Consider the following 16436-nt stretch of genomic DNA (forward strand, 5'->3'; position numbering starts at 1 on the left):
ATGCGAATGACATCAAACTACTACACCCACAAGAGATAAGTTCCTATGAACTCTATTTTAATTTATTCTCTATAATATTTGTTGAATTACTTAAATTAATATATGGTTGAATATTGTGATTAGGTCAATCTTTTACAACACTCTCAAGCAGAGACTACAGCAAAGGACCAGAGGCACCGAGGCCCATAAGGGCCCAAACCATAATACTAGGCAAACCAATACTACTTTCAGGTTCTTTAACCATTCATCCAAGATGACCATTCTTTATAAAAATAAAAAAGCATAACTCAATAGTACACTGATTCTTTAACCAAAGTCTCACCATTATCTGTTTCAGAAAGTAGTAAAACATTGGCGGTAAAGAATATCTTGCTACCATCTAACACAATAATTACAGGATTGATGTCCAATCTTTATACTTTCAGGTTGCAATGTTAAACAATGTAACAGAAGCAGGAAGAATGAACTTTTGCAAGGTTGCAGTCATTGATTTGGGTACCAGAACATCCCTTTTATGCCCTCCGGATCAGCTTCAAAACCTAAATTGCGATAAAATTCCACAACTGCATTCAACATGTAAAAACAATGAGTGACACTTGAATTTCTATTTTACATAAACCATGAAAAGAGCATGCAAATTCAAGCTTATACTAACAACTACATTCCTTACTAAGATAAGGCAATTATAAGAAGAGAATGCTGTAGCATTAGTTTGGACCGGAAGATTAGCATTGGTCAAGATTATCCTTTATTATACAACGTGTGATACTGTTTGGGAGAATTTACGGAAACAGCTTATAATATGTCCATAACTTGCTTTCAATTTATTTCCATAAGTACTCCAAGATAGTTTATGAAAACAATTTATAGCTTATATAAAAACAGTTTGGCTTTATTTTATCTTTTGTTATAAAAATAGCTTATACATAGGCATTACTGCTATAAACACTAAATCAAGCTGTTTATCCAAAGAACACTATGAAGGAAGTTAAATTAGGGAGGACAGTCTTAGATGAAAGCTCTATAATGAGGCCCTTGAAATTTATGGCATTGCTTTTCATTTTTATAACGGAAACCATAGAATGCATAGCACAAGTCCACAATATTGCCAGTAATATTGTACAAACAGACCAACCAACTTCGACGCTCTTCACTGGATTATGCAATTAAAATAAAAAAAATTGAACATGAAAGGCATAAAGTGTGTCGATATTGTTATACCTTTACTATCTGCAAACAAAGTTATATTACCAATGTCCCTTTGCAAAAGAGCTCGAATCAGTTTCTCTACAAGAGTTTTACCAAGACCTTGGCCCTATACAATCAAAACGAAATCAAAAAGTACTTCAGTCCATATGAACCATAATTTATGCTTACATTGGAACATGACAAAAGGAGGGACTTGAGCATAAAATAATTTGGCAGTATTCCTGAATCCAAAAATGCCTAATGTATTTTGAAAATTCATACAATGTAGTTAAATTATCTAAACAAGAGATTAACATTCAATTAAACATTTTTATTTGAGCAGAAAAAAAAATTTAATGATATCTTTTAATCTCAAAACAAATTTCTTTTGATGTAACTGTGAGAAAAAACATCTTCTAGTACCACCATACAAATGAAGATAGACCATTAATTCAATTCCGGTTCAATCATTAGCACGATTAATACACTAGAGAGAGAAAAAAACTATATTGTGCATGAACTTTATTCTAGTTTTAGAAGCGAACTCTTTGAGTAACTTGCACCGAAGTTTGTATTCAAAATACATGTTCGGTTGACAAAAATACCTGGTAGCCAGGATCAACGAGAACATCCCAAATTGTCGCATTGAAGGCATGGTCTGATGTAGCACGAGCCATGCCGATTAATAACTTTTGTTCATTCCCCTCTGTCAAATAACTTCGCCAAGTACACTAAGATGTTCATCAAATAGGTTTAGGTAGCTACAAGTATAAGGAAAAAGCTTAACCAGCCCACTAATTAATTTAATCACAGGACACAGTATGTCATGCTGTTTTTACCTGACCCTGGTGACTTTCGTACAGAATACAAACAGGCCACCATATAGCTATTTTTCAAAGCAGCGGCTAATTTTGCCAATGGCCTACGAGGCCACCCTACCTGTTAAAGAGATGAACTATTTATTAACGAAGGACAAGTTTTATAAAATAAATGGTACGATGGTACACTGAATCTGCAAAGTATAATGTTAAAAAATGTAAGTTCTGGAGAATAAGTAAACTATACGGAAGGAAACTTTTGTCATGATTAATGTAGATAAATAATGGAGTCATTAATGTTGTTAAGGAACAAAAATAAGGATAAAGAAATTGATCAATATAAATAAAAAGTTTAAATAAAGAAATAAGTTCTTAATGTGGTGGCACAAGTTCCTCAAACACGAAGTGAGTGCATGCGCATGGTTTTGTGTCTGAAAAGTAATTTCAAAACTAGCATATACATAATTACAGCCTTACAGTTACAACAGAAACATCGATACACAACATAAACAGATATTAGATACACACCTTGTCGCAGAGGGCTTGAAGATCATAAACATCAATATCTCCACCCGACGAGAATATTATTTGTTCAATTGTTCCATCAGGTTCAGTCTTTTCAACAAGCACAAACTCTTGAGGTAGAGGTTCTTCGTCTTCTTCATCTGTTGACTCCGGATCAATGACCTGCGTGGTGTTATTCTTTCTCATCCTGAAAGGGGGGAAAAGTCAAGGGCATTCTCAGTATAAGAGACACACAGATCATAACATGTGAATGCCAGTCATACAACCCGGGTTATCTTGGCTATTTTTAATTTTTTTAATGACAGTCTTAGATTTCAACAACGGGGAACATAATCATAAACTTTTTGTTCTTAAGAAAAGGGGTCTAGTAATCCGAAGTTTGGCCAAGAGCTAAGTAAAATTTAACAAATGATTTATTCCAAACAGGATTCAAACTCGAGTTCTTGGGAACATATATGAAAACATTTTATGTATAAATTTTGTAGCTAACTATTTTTTTTAGAAATAATATAAAACCACTTATTGTGGCTCTATCCTAACAGCTGAAGCTTTTGCGATAATCGGTTATTTGACTAAGTGGTCTAGAGTTCAATCCGTGCTCCCCTCACTTTCTAATTAAAAAAGTGGAATTTAAGCATATGATAGGTGGGCCTATGCATTATCCACGCTTCAAGCCCAAGTGGGCTCTTGCGTGAGGGGGCGTGTTAGAAATAATATAAAATCATTGATGTGGCTCTATCCTAACAAATTAAGCTTTTGGGATAATCGGTTATTTGACAATTTCTTCATACATAACATGGTAACATTTGTATAAACATAAGATTTGTGTTCTGTGTACAATACAATTATACAACTCTAGTACCCTTTTTAATTCCTTAAAATTACCAAATTGAATAATAAAATTTGAAACGTACCCAGATTTAATTGATTCCCAAAATCCAGCCTTGAGCTGAAAAGTCTTGAACTTTCTGGTTGCTGAAACCAAAAGAGAAAGCAAACAACACATAAATTATGAGAGTAAATTAACAAAAGCATTAAGAAATAGAGTGAGAAATTTTAGATTTTTAACCTGTATTAGTAAAAGGGTAATTAAGATTAGTGGGAATTAATAACTGAGTTTGAGTATAGAGTGGATAATTGGCATGAAAAGGTACAATTTTGAACCTGCAACAACACATAGCAAAACAATAATAAACAAAAGTGAGAAAGAGAGAGAGAGTAAAACAAGAGATAGAGAAAGAGAACTAACGAAGAAGAAGGAAGAGCATTGAGATTGAGAGTTAGCATTCTGAGAATATTGGATAATTGTATTGGATGATGATATGTGACTGTGTGACTATCTCAAACCAAACACTGATGATGATGCATGAAATCAATGTCTCATTCATCTGCCACATTTTTCTTTTTCTTTCCTTTTTTGCCATTGCATTCCAAACTGGGTTTAATTCTTTTTGGGCTGGCCCATTTTTCAAAGGTATTGAAGCAATGACCCATAAGTTATCACTTTGACAAAAACAAAAACAAAAACAAAGAGTATTTATTTTAAAAAAATTAAAATAGTGGATTAAAAAATTGATTTTTAAAATAGGGAACTTCCAACCATTTTTTGTTGTAATTTTTCTCATTTTCTCAAGAATAAAATTCATCATCGGTTAGGTGTATATGGTCCATTATCAAATGTTGTTGGTGACCACGCTTCACAATTTTGTAATGCTTATGTTTTTCGTAGAGAGGTTCAGCCAGGTTTACAAGTGGTTTGGTTGACTTGTTGTTGAATTCTCTAAAAAGAGAGAAACAATAGAATTTTTGCTCATAAAGATTTTTCGGTGGAGACATGTTTTTTGACAAGGTAAAAAGATTATTACGGTGGTGGTTGAAGACCAAAAGAAAATGTTTTAATTATGATTTGAATATATGGTGATTAAATTCAACTGTTGATGTTGTTGCATCTTTTATTCCTTAGTTAAGCACATCTTGAATATGTGGTGATTAAATTCAACTGTTGATGCTCTAAAATTAGGAAGTTGTGTGTAGGGTAAAAAGTGGAAACCTGAAGTTGTGAGTGTTAGACAATTAGGATTAGGATTAGGATTAGGATGCAGGGAACCAAGCTCTCAAATATTGGTCTATCTGTGTCTTGTTCCTTACTATTTCCTATATAATTGAAAGAACTATTTAAGTTGAAAACCACAATATTAGCTGATGTAAAGCATTTGGCATGTTGTTTTTTCTAACTCTGCCAATTGGTGGCCCCTGCTAATAATTTAGAAAAAAGGATATGTTTACTTTGATTCAAACAATTTGGACTTTCTTAATATTAATCTCTAAACCTGTGAAAATTGGTGTGGCTGTGCTGGTTCCTGGATGTGTGCTGAACACATTACAATTTTTTTAGCCTGGAACTTGTTTTCATTTCAGAGTTCAGATCTTATGTAGTAAATGATGTTTACTTAAACTTAGGTAACATAAATTATCACCTGATGTATTTTGCTCATATGTTCATAAATATGGATTGGCAGAATCAACATGAATGTCCGGATGATTATGATTTTGTTGTAGTGCTTCTATGAAGGGGCTCAAGCTTTTAAATCTTCCATTTGAGCTATTTACTCTTCTGATTGAGTTTTGTACTTTCGAATTTTGTTTTAGTTTGTGGCTTTTTCGCCTTACATTTTCTCTCTTTCCATATTTTTTAGCAGCAATGGGAAAGATGTACAAGAAGAAACAAGATGAGAAACATGAACCTTGAAGAGGTAACTTGTTACTATCATTTATTTGTTTGTTTGTTTGTATAACATTTGCTTTATTATTCCTTATATCTGTATACCATTATCATTCAAGGAGGATTTGGGGAAAAGATTGATGGTGGTGGTAGCAGCAGCAGTAAAAAACCAGTTGGAAAACACAAACCTGAGGAGACAGGGATTTGAAATTAAGTGAAGGCTGATTTGGAAATGGCATACTTGATGTGAAGCATTTGTTGAAGTCAACACCTACAAGCAGAGGTCATTATACTCTCCTAAACACATGTTTTAGAGAAATAAGTATCTTAGATTGCATGAAATATGTCTGACTGTGCCAACTTCATTATAGAGGTGAGATTGACTACCACCAAGCGAGACTGAGGGAGTGAAATCATGTGAGCAATGATTTTTTTTGTCGATGGGGGAAATCAAAACAATGGCAGACTAGAGAAATTGCACACGAGAACATGATTTAGGGCTCACCAGAATAAATTAATTAGTAAATAATTTGTACCGTTTGATTAAAATGAAATGGAGGGACGTGATTTAGCGTAACTCTATTAAGTTACTCGTGAAGTTAACGGATCTCTCCCCTTTCTTTCAATAAAAATATCACACGGACCTTCCTTCATGCCATCGCCCATTCTTTCTACTGGCATATGATTCTCTGGATTATAAAAAAATCTAACCTTGAATTTGGGTAGTATGCCGGAAGTTTTGAGTTCGATCCTCAATTCCATTGTAAACAAAAAATAAAAACAACAGCAGCTACTTGAAAGTTGAAACTCGTGAAGTCAAATTTTCCGTGCAGTCGTACGGTCGGTCACTTTATAGTCGTCCGATCATAATTTGAAAACTTTATTTTTTAACCGTATTTATGTAAATCGTCCGATCACGGTCGGACGGCTATAAAGTGACTGCACGAAAAATTCGAATGCACCTAATCCAATTCCATGTACAATTCAATATGAAATAATATGCTTTTCATTCTAAAAAACTGTTAGTGCTACGGTGAACCATTTTATAAGTAGTCGACTAATGCTTAAAATTATCATAAATTCTAATGACCGTCGACAATATTTTTAAGATAAAAAATCACAACTTTTATGGTTAAAAATTAAGGTGTTAGTGTGTTACAGAAGATGAGAGTGATTAGGGATGTCAATTTAGTTGGGATATCTGATAATGTTAGGATGTTCTCAATCCAATTAAAAAAAAAATGCTAACTAGTGCCCAGACAGGCACTAGTTAAGGAACCAAATATGGTAAAATGATCATGAAACTTCTATAATTAACCTTTTAGAAATGTAAAGAACACTATTTTCAATACAATACAAAAGTTACTTTGTTTTGATATAGTAGTGTCCTGCACTAGTTAGCATGACCAAATTTTTTTACAATAAATACTAGTCATATACTCTACATCTTAAAATTCAAATCAGGCCAAAAACAAATGCTAAGCTTATATAATATAGAGGATGAGTTGACTATAAAGTTTATACTATAATTTCACCCATATGCATGGTTGGTGCAATAATAGATTAATTAAAAAAGCTTAAACTCTCAAGAACTGCATGACGACTTGCAAATATTTTTGTGCAAAGTCATCGTTTAAGACAAAAGATCCCTCTTCCTTGATCTTCATAATGGTACCAACAAGAAAATGATCACGAGTTTTTTAAGATTGTTAATGGTTAGAAGAAAACTAATACCATCATAGAATTTTATATTAAGTCTAACTTATTTTTATAAAACTGTTTATAATTAAAGTCGGAATTGCCTTTACTTTATAAATACATAAGGTCATCTCGCAAGCGATGTTGAATTCCTTAACATAATTAATAAAGTTAACTATTAGATCAATATGTCACATCGTATTTCATTTGATTCAATGGTGAGATTTATTAATTTAATAATAAAAGTAAAAAAATTGTATAAAATAAAAGGCATGTCTCACTTCTACACCATAAATTTAAGACTAAAGGTCCTTTAAATTTTTTAATTAATGAATAGATTCTTTAAGTTTTCCGTTTGTAATAATTAGGTTCTTTCGGTTAATCTCCTCCAAAATATGTGTCTTTTTCATCAAAATATGCACAATAGTAAAAAGTCAACATTACAATAAAATAACTAGAAAGATAATGGTACACAAATTTTTGTAATGGAGAATAACTGAAAGGTAACGATGCAAAAAATTAAAAACTTAAAAGATCTATTTATTACCTAAAAAACTTAAATAACCTAACTACTCCCTCCGTTCCAAATTTTTATTCTTTTTAGCTTTTTAATTTTGTCACAAAACTTTAGTTATTTTAAGAAACCAATGCACATTTATGGTTACTTTACCATTTGTATCTTTACAAAAGTTAAAACATTAATTAAATATATTTTCTCTTTCTTAATAAAGTAAGGGTAAAAATTATCATTTCTTAATCTCCATTCAAAATTCTAAAAAGACTAAAGTTTTGGGACGGAAGGATTATTACTTTACAAAATTTAAAGAAATATTAAAGAACTTGATTTTTACGAATGCAAAAACAAAGATTTCTGAATGCATTTCGCGTAAATTTAATGTATAGTCAGTCTTGTAAGCAAAAAGACAAGGAGAAGGACAATGGATGAGATTTGGATTATGTGCAGTTGACTGCACTGCAGTCACTAAGTTTGGACCGTCCGATCAAGATCAGACGGCTCAGATTTTAAGATCAGATTTTAATTATAAAATCTGATCTTAAACTTTGGATTGTCTGATCTTGATCAGACGGACTGGACGTAGCCGACTGCACTGCAGTCACTAAATTCATGACTGCACTGAACCCAAATCCCAATGGATGAGAACATTGAATTTTCAAATAACTTGACCAAAAAAAATTGTTACCTAACTTTATAGTTTATTGACAAGGAGAAGGACAATGAATGAGTACATTGACTTCTCAAATAACTTGACTAAAAAAATGTTACCTAACTTTATAGTTTATTTTTTGACAATATTATATTGAGATACTCCTCCAGATTAGTGTATAGGAGGTTGTTTAAAATTAATTTTGATATATTTGATTTTGTTAGAGTAGAGTTAGTTTTGTCTTTAGAATTTATTCTACTTCAAATTAGAAATTGTGTTACACTTAAATTTACTATTTAACTCACTTTTATATGAATATATTAATATGTATAAATCATTTTTCCCTTAATTTAATTTTTTAATTAAAATTAATTTTACAAAACAAATTAATTCAAAATCAAATTTTTCTCCATGCAAAACCAAAACATTCACTAATTTTAACTCCCTTTCAAAAAAAAAATGTTTAGCCAAAAAATGAATTTCATAAAATCAATTATTATACAAAATCAATTATTATCCCAATCTAAGGGATGTATTTGAGAATCTAATGTACCAAACATTATTATAAACCAAATACATTAAATTTTCTATTAATTTAATAAGTAAATTTTTTCTTATATTTAAGATTAGCGGCAAACAAAAATATGTGCTGCTCCATGGGGGGAGCTAGGGAGGGCATTTTAACTAGGGATGACAATGGGTAGGGTATGAGTAGGGTACTATAGTACCCATCCCCATACCCGCAGATTGAAAAAATACCCGTACCCATCCCCATACCCGCGTGGGTAACAAGTTTTGCCCCCGTCCCCATACCCTATGTGTACCTAGGTACCCATACTCGTACCCGTTACCCGCATTTTTACTAAAAATAAATTGATCAATTATAAAATATCATATAATTTTAATAGAATTAAAAAAATTTCAAAGATTTTAATATTGACTAATGAAAATTATAAACAAAATTATTACTAACTTTATGTTAAAGTTCATATTTATGTTAAATATTCACATTATTTTTATATTATGTTATAAATAAATATTTTTATTAAAAATATGTAATAGTTTAGTAGAGTTGTATTGTTTTAAATTGATTTACATATATTATAATATAATAATATAAATAAAATAAATAAATATATATTATGCGGGTATGGGGCGGGGTGGGTACTAAGGTACTCGTACCCGCACCCATACCCGTTCATTTTTGCGGGTAATTACCCATACCCGTGTCCGTACCCAAAATGCGGGTTTTTACCCTACCCGTTATGGGTAATTTTTACGGGTACCCTCTGGATATGGATCAAATTGACATCCCTAATTTTAACGCGGTTAAAAACGAGACAAAAAGTGGAGCTAAGACCAAGGTTGTTGTACTGTCGTCTTGTCTTAGTCTAGGGAGAGAAACACAATGTCATTAGGACTCATGTCATTATTCTCTCAACAACAAAAACGTACTAGTACAAATTTTAATTAATCTCTCTCAGCAAAATATTACTGTCTCCGTTCCAAAATAGTAATTATCGCATTTGACTACAGTACACTTGCTAGTATATAATTTTGATTATTAATATTTTTAGTCATGTATTATTAAAAATTATGAAAACTTGATATTTTAATAGTACTCATCGAGAGTAGCTTGTACGAATAATGCACACGTTAAAATTTCACACGTTAATATTTATCTTTATACATTAATAAAGAATATGATAAAAATAGCTTGTATGAATAATCCACACATTAAAATTGTGACAATTATTTTCACACGGAGGGAGTAATATGAAAATGGGAAGTCAAACTATGTCATTTTCACTCATTTTCAATGACTCTTTCTCTTTGAGAACCATCCCAGAAACAACAACCCAATCCTTTTAATTTCTTCCTCATTCCCCTTCTTATTTAGTAACTTATTTTCTACGTTACACATTCCCTCTCTCTCTCTCTCTCTCTCTCTCTAATATACTCCCTAGCTCAAAACACACAGGTACCTTACATCTTCCTTATTACTATCATCTTCATCATTTTCAACTTATTCGTCACTTTTTTTTTGTGGTTATGTGTACTATTTTCATGATTTTTAGTTGACTTTTATTTCTAATATTAAGCTAAAATATGTTTGGCTTTTGAGTTCTTGTTGTATTGTATATATTGTCTTCAAATTAAGTTTGAGTCTTTGGAAGAGAATTTAAGAAGTTTTCAACACAAACCCACACAAATTACTAATTTACTTGTACTAGTTTAGCACCTTTGCTTTGAAAATTAAAATAACATGAGTTCTTGGTAATCCTTATTATACTTTTGATATTTTTTTCTATGCTTTTTATTATCTGAACATCATTCTCACAAATCACAATATTCCCCTGTATCAAGGGCAGAGCACAAGGATTTTTTTTTTTTATTCCTTGTTCCCAAATATGTATTTCACTTTTTAGTGTGTAAAAAAGGATTTTTTTTTCTTTTTATTTTATATTCTTGTCTTGCCTTTTGGTTACTAAGAGAGAGTTTTAGGATTGGTTGCTTTTTGGTCCAATTTTATGTTCTCAAATCTTTTTTATTGCTTGTGCTTGAGGTATTACTTGTGCTTGAAGTAATAAAAATTCACAAAATATGTTATTTTATTTTTTATATAGAAGATTCATTTTGGATGAAATAAACTGGTGTAAATTATGCATCTCAAAAGATTTCAGATTATTACTTTTACATGCCTTCATGTAATAAGTCAAACAATGAACATATATGTTATATTAAGCAAATATCATGTTTACTTATAGGCTTAAATGCAGTTTTGGCCCCCCAAATTTCACAATTGCTTGATTTTGGCCCCCACATTTCAATTGCTTGATTTTAACCCCTAAGTTTCACAATTGCTCGATTTTAGCTCTCCAGGTTTCAATTGCTCGGTTTTGGCCCCCAAAGTTTACGCCCTTTTTTGCATTTGCTAGCCCCGTTGACTTTTTTTTAAAAAAATGTTAAAAAATGTTTTAATTATAAAAAATACAAATATTTGCTTTCATAAAAAGTATTAAAAATTATTTTTTTTAATAAAATGTTTATACATATTTAATTTTAAAATGTCACATAACCAATTTTTAATCAAAATATTCAACGGGGGCTAGCAAATGCAAAAGGGGGTAAACTTGGGATTGAGATTGGCTACAGTTGAAAAGCACGCAGTTTTCACGCGGTTTTCGATCTCAGCCGTTGACTGTTGATCAAACGGTTTAAATTGATAAAGTAATAAAATCAGTGAAAACAATCACAGCCATACATGTCAGATCGAACGGTCATAAATGATTACCGCGTGAAAACTGCGTCAATATTGACAGCAGGAAATCCACACGCGTAAACTTGGAGGGCCAAAATGGAGCAATTGAAACTTGGAGGGCTAAAATCGAGCAATTGTGAAACTTAAGAGGATTAAAATCGAGCAATTGAAACCTAAAGGGCCAAAATCAAGCAATTGTGAAACTTTGGGGACCAAAACTGCATTTAAGTCTTACTTATATCATAACTATTGTATTATGTTATGAATTCTATCTTTTTCTGTTGATCAACTATATATATGTTACAACTTTATCTTCTTGTTATGTGTCACAAAGTAGCTAGAATACATTTGACTTTATTAATGGGAAAGCATAAACCAATTGTAACAACTAGGCTGTTAATTTTCCCGTCTTATAGTATATTATTATTACAAGGTTAATGAAATTTATATTTGATACAATATTTATTAATCTTGAAGGTTATTTATTTCTTTTTTATTTGAAGGTACTTTTAGATGAACAGTCTCAAGCTAGGTATTGAAGTTATTGGTGCTCATGACCTTGTGGCCAAAGATGGACAAGGATCATCTACTACTTTTGTAGAACTTGAATTTGATGATCAGAAATTTCGTACAACAACTAAAGATAAAGATCTTAGTCCAATTTGGAATGAGATTTTTTACTTCAACATTACTGATCCAAGCAAGTTACCAAACCTCAATCTTGATGCTTGTATTTACCACTATAACAACAAAAGCAATGCCTCCAAAATCCCTCTTGGTAAGGTTAGGCTTACCGGAACCTCATTTGTTCCGTATTCTGACGCTGTTGTATTACACTATCCTCTTGAAAAGAAAGGCATTTTTTCGCGCACGAAAGGTGAACTTGGTTTGAAGGTATTCATTATAGATGACCCTTCTTTAAGAGCCTCAAATCCTCTACCTGCTATGCAAGAACCCTTTGTCAACAATGTAATCAATAGTACAGATGAAAGTCTTGCACAAGATCAAATACCGGCGTCATTTACAAATCAAATCCTCAACAATGTGTTTAAAAAGAAAAATGAGTCAGTGCACACATTTCACAACCTTCCTAAATCAAATGATGGAAAGGAAAAGAAATCAAATGTAACATTTGGGATGCATGAGATGAAATCTGGACAGTCTGCTCCAAAAGTTGTTAAAGCGTTTGCAGGAGGCGCAGCAGCGTCTGCAATGGACTACGGAGTAAAAGAGACAAGTCCTTCTCTTGGAGGTGGAAAAGTTGTTGGTGGAAGAATTCTTCGCGGGAGCAATAAACCGCCTAGCAGCACTTATGACCTTGTAGAACCAATGGAGTACCTTTTCGTACGAGTTGTGAAAGCTCGTGACCTTCCAAGGATGGATTTGACCGGTAGCCTTGATCCCTATGTGGTGGTAAGGCTTGGAAACTTCAAAGGAACTACCAAACACTTTGAGAAAAACCAAAGCCCTGAATGGAACCAGGTATTTGCATTTGCCAAGGACAATCAACAAGCAACTACTCTTGAAGTTGTTGTCAAAGACAAGGACACAATACTTGATGATCTTGTTGGAACTGTGAGGTTTGATCTGTATGATGTTCCCAGGCGCGTTCCGCCTGATAGCCCTTTGGCTCCTCAGTGGTACAGAATTGTGAACAAAAAAGGCGAAATGATGAATACTGGAGAGATAATGCTTGCTGTCTGGAAAGGCACACAAGCTGACGAGGCTTTTTCAGATGCTTGGCATTCTGATTCAATGTCCCCTACTGGAAGCTTTCCAGCTAACTATACTCAGATTCGGTCCAAAGTGTACACTTCGCCGAGATTATGGTACCTACGCGTGAAAGTGATTGAGGCGCAAGACTTGGTTTCACCAGACGACAAGTCTAGAGCTCCGGATGCTTATGTTAAGTTGCAACATGGTAACCAGATTTTCAAGACAAAACCAGTTCAATCAAGGGTCAATAACCCGCGGTGGGATCAAGGTACGCTGTTTGTTGCTGCTGAACCTTTTGAAGAACCTTTGATCATTACAGTTGAAGACAAGAATGAGACTATTGGCAATGTTATTATTCCTTTGAACACAGTTGACAAGCGCGCTGACGATCGAACTATCCGTACCCGGTGGTATCCACTTTTAAAGTCCATGTCATCAGCAATGGAAGATGGAGAAAAGAAAAAGAAAGAAAAGGATAAAGACAAGTTTGCGAGTCGAATTCATGTTAGTGTCTATCTTGATGGTGGATACCATGTGCTAGATGAATCAACTTATTACAGTAGTGATCTTAGGCCTACTTCAAGACAACTTTGGAAGAAGCCAATTGGTGTATTGGAACTTGGCATTTTGAATGCTGATGTACAACCAACCAAAAGTAGAGATGGAAGAGGGATCTCTGATGTATACTGTGTGGCAAAATATGGTCACAAATGGGTGCGAACTCGAACGGTCGTTGGTAATCTAAACCCGAAATTCAACGAGCAGTACACTTGGGAAGTTTACGATCCATCCACAGTTCTCACCCTTGGTGTGTTTGACAATGGACAGCTTAATGATTCAAATGACAGCAAAGATTCAAAGATCGGTAAGGTTCGGATAAGGCTCTCAACGTTGGAAACCGGTCGCATTTACACACACAATTATCCATTATTGTCGCTGCAAAATTCCGGTCTCAAGAAGATGGGCGAGGTTCATTTAGCCATCCGTTTCTCATGTACCTCAATGACCAACATGATTAATTTGTATTTCAAACCTCATTTGCCGAAGATGCACTATACAAAACCGCTCAACATATTCGAACAAGAAAAGTTGAAATACCAAGCTATGATTATTGTTGCAGCTAGACTTGGTAGGACAGAACCACCTCTTAGAAAAGAAGTGGTTGAGTACATGTCTGATTCAGACTCTCATCTATGGAGCATGAGAAAAAGCAAGGCAAATATAACCCGTCTGAAGTCAGTTTTTTCGGGACTAATATCAGTTGGAAGTTGGTTAATGGAAATTTCAACATGGCAGAATTCTATCACAACAGTATTAGTCCACATTCTTTACATGATGCTTGTTTGTTTCCCACGACTCATTCTACCAACCATGTTCCTCTACATGTTCATAATAGGTATGTGGAAGTGGAGGTTTCGCCCGAGATACCCTCCTCACATGGACACTAGACTTTCTTGTGCTGACCAGACAAATCCAGATGAGTTCGACGAAGAGTTTGATCCATTTCCAACCAAAAAAAGCCAGGATATAGTTCGTTGGAGGTACGATCGATTAAGGAGTTTGGCGGGGAGGGTTCAAAGTGTTGTCGGAGACATAGCAACACAAGGTGAGAGGCTACATGCACTACTAAACTGGAGGGACCCTCGTGCAACAACTATATTCATGTTGTTTTCTTTGGTGGCTGCATTAGTTTTGTATGTGGTACCTTCTCAGTTGGTTTTTCTTTTAGTTGGATTTTACTTAATGAGGCACCCTAAGTTAAGGGGTAAGTTACCACCTGCACCACTTAATTTCTTCAGAAGGTTACCTGCTCTTACTGATAGTATGTTGTAACTAAATTGAACCTTTTGTTTGTACAAAATCAATGGCTTTGTTTGATGTCACTTGAACCATTTGGATATAAAAATGTATACATTGTGTGGAAAATTGCAATGTAACATTTTTACTGTTATATTTTGATTTTGATTGTAAACTTGGCTTGTAGTGGAAGAAAATTAGAAGCCTCAAATCATCTTGTTGCTAGCCTGAAATCTTTGTTGAGCGTTTTATTTTTGCAAGAGACGACCGGGCCCGTTTGAATTTGACTTATTTTTTAGCTTATAAAAATAGTTTATGCAAATAAATAAACTTTTATGTTAGTATTTCATAAATTTTCACCAACAAAAATTATATCTCTATAAGCGATTTTATCATAAACTACCTTAAAAAACTTAGGCTTAAATGCAGTTTTGCCCCCCTGTTTTGATTAAATCGGAATTTATTTTACCCCCCGTTTTAAAATGCGGACTTTTACCCCCCCTGTTTTATATTTATTTGGATTTTGCCCCCCCACCAAAATTCTGCACAAAATCTCCTTTCGAATCTCAACTTCAAAGCTTCGCACAGAACTCAATTTGGATCCATAATTCACCAAACTGATACCAAAATGACCGCAATCAAATTAGTTTTCCACAGAATCAAACTATACTAAATTTGAAGTTATAGCGAGAGATTAATTACTATTTTAGTGAAGGTCTGTCCAAATTAATTATTGTATGGAACTACTACTTGTATTTTTGTCATGTCTCTCACCCTGTAGCTCATCTTTGAATAGTATTTACATGTCTGGAAAGCTAACGAAATTACCCATGTTGTCATTTCAATTTCGTCGAATTTGAAGTTTCGATGTGTTTGGTAGATGATGTTGAATTTGAAGGTCAGAAGTAGATTTCTGCAGAATTAGTAATTGGACAGACCTTCACTAAAACGATAATTAATCTCTTTCTGTAACTCCAAATTTAGTGGGGTTTGATTCTGTGGAAATCTAACTCGATTTTGGTCATTTAAGTATCCGTTTGGTGAATTATTTATCCAAATTGAGTTGTGTGAGAAGCTATGAAGTTGAGACTCGAAAGCAGATTTTGTGCAGAATTTTGGGGGACAGACCTTCACTAAAACGGTAATTACTCTCTCGCTGTAACTCCAAATTTAGTGGAGTTTGATTCTGTAGAAAGCTAACTCGATTACAGTCATTTTGGTATCCGTTTGGTGAATTATTGATCCAAATTGAGTTGTGTGAGAAGCTTTGAAGTTGAGACTTGAAAGCAGATTTTGTGCAGAATTTTGCAGAATAGACTTTCACTAAAACGATAATTAATCTCTCTCTGTAACTCCAAATTTAGTGGAGTTTGATTCTTTGGAAATCTAACTCCATTACGGTCATTTCGGTATCAGTTTGGTGAATTATTGATCCAAATTGAGTTCTGTGCGAAGCTTTGAAGTTGAGACTCGAAAGCGGAATTTTAGGGGGGCAAAATCCAAAAAATTGCAAAACAAGGGGTATAAGTCTGCATTTTAAATCA

The 16436-nt window shown here is 33.5% G+C and overlaps 2 protein-coding genes and 1 long non-coding RNA gene across 3 annotated transcripts; 2 read left to right on the top strand and 1 right to left on the bottom strand.

Moving 5' to 3' along the window:
- Positions 1-243: 243 nt before the first annotated feature.
- Positions 244-3924, bottom strand: LOC123892842 (probable acetyltransferase TAP2). Its single transcript, XM_045942722.1, has 8 exons — positions 3781-3924; positions 3601-3695; positions 3446-3506; positions 2535-2718; positions 2028-2127; positions 1794-1894; positions 1222-1315; positions 244-563 (listed from the first exon to the last, which is right to left on the bottom strand). The coding sequence occupies exons 1-8, from the start codon at positions 3816-3818 to the stop codon at positions 484-486; spliced, it is 753 nt and encodes a 250-aa protein (XP_045798678.1). The 5' UTR covers positions 3819-3924; the 3' UTR covers positions 244-483.
- A 674-nt stretch (positions 3925-4598) lies between these two features.
- Positions 4599-5752, top strand: LOC123892843. Its single transcript, XR_006803286.1, has 3 exons — positions 4599-4991; positions 5228-5284; positions 5373-5752. It is a non-coding gene; the product is annotated as an uncharacterized LOC123892843 (long non-coding RNA).
- Positions 5753-9976: 4224 nt separating this feature from the next.
- On the top strand, positions 9977-15089 carry LOC123892844 (FT-interacting protein 3-like). Its single transcript, XM_045942723.1, has 2 exons — positions 9977-10098; positions 11883-15089. Exon 2 carries the CDS (start codon positions 11893-11895, stop codon positions 14926-14928), a length of 3036 nt encoding a protein of 1011 aa, XP_045798679.1. The 5' UTR covers positions 9977-10098; positions 11883-11892; the 3' UTR covers positions 14929-15089.
- Positions 15090-16436: the final 1347 nt, after the last annotated feature.

This window comes from Trifolium pratense, linkage group LG6, assembly GCF_020283565.1.
Source record: "Trifolium pratense cultivar HEN17-A07 linkage group LG6, ARS_RC_1.1, whole genome shotgun sequence".
In the NCBI taxonomy this organism is placed as follows: Eukaryota; Viridiplantae; Streptophyta; class Magnoliopsida; order Fabales; family Fabaceae; genus Trifolium; species Trifolium pratense.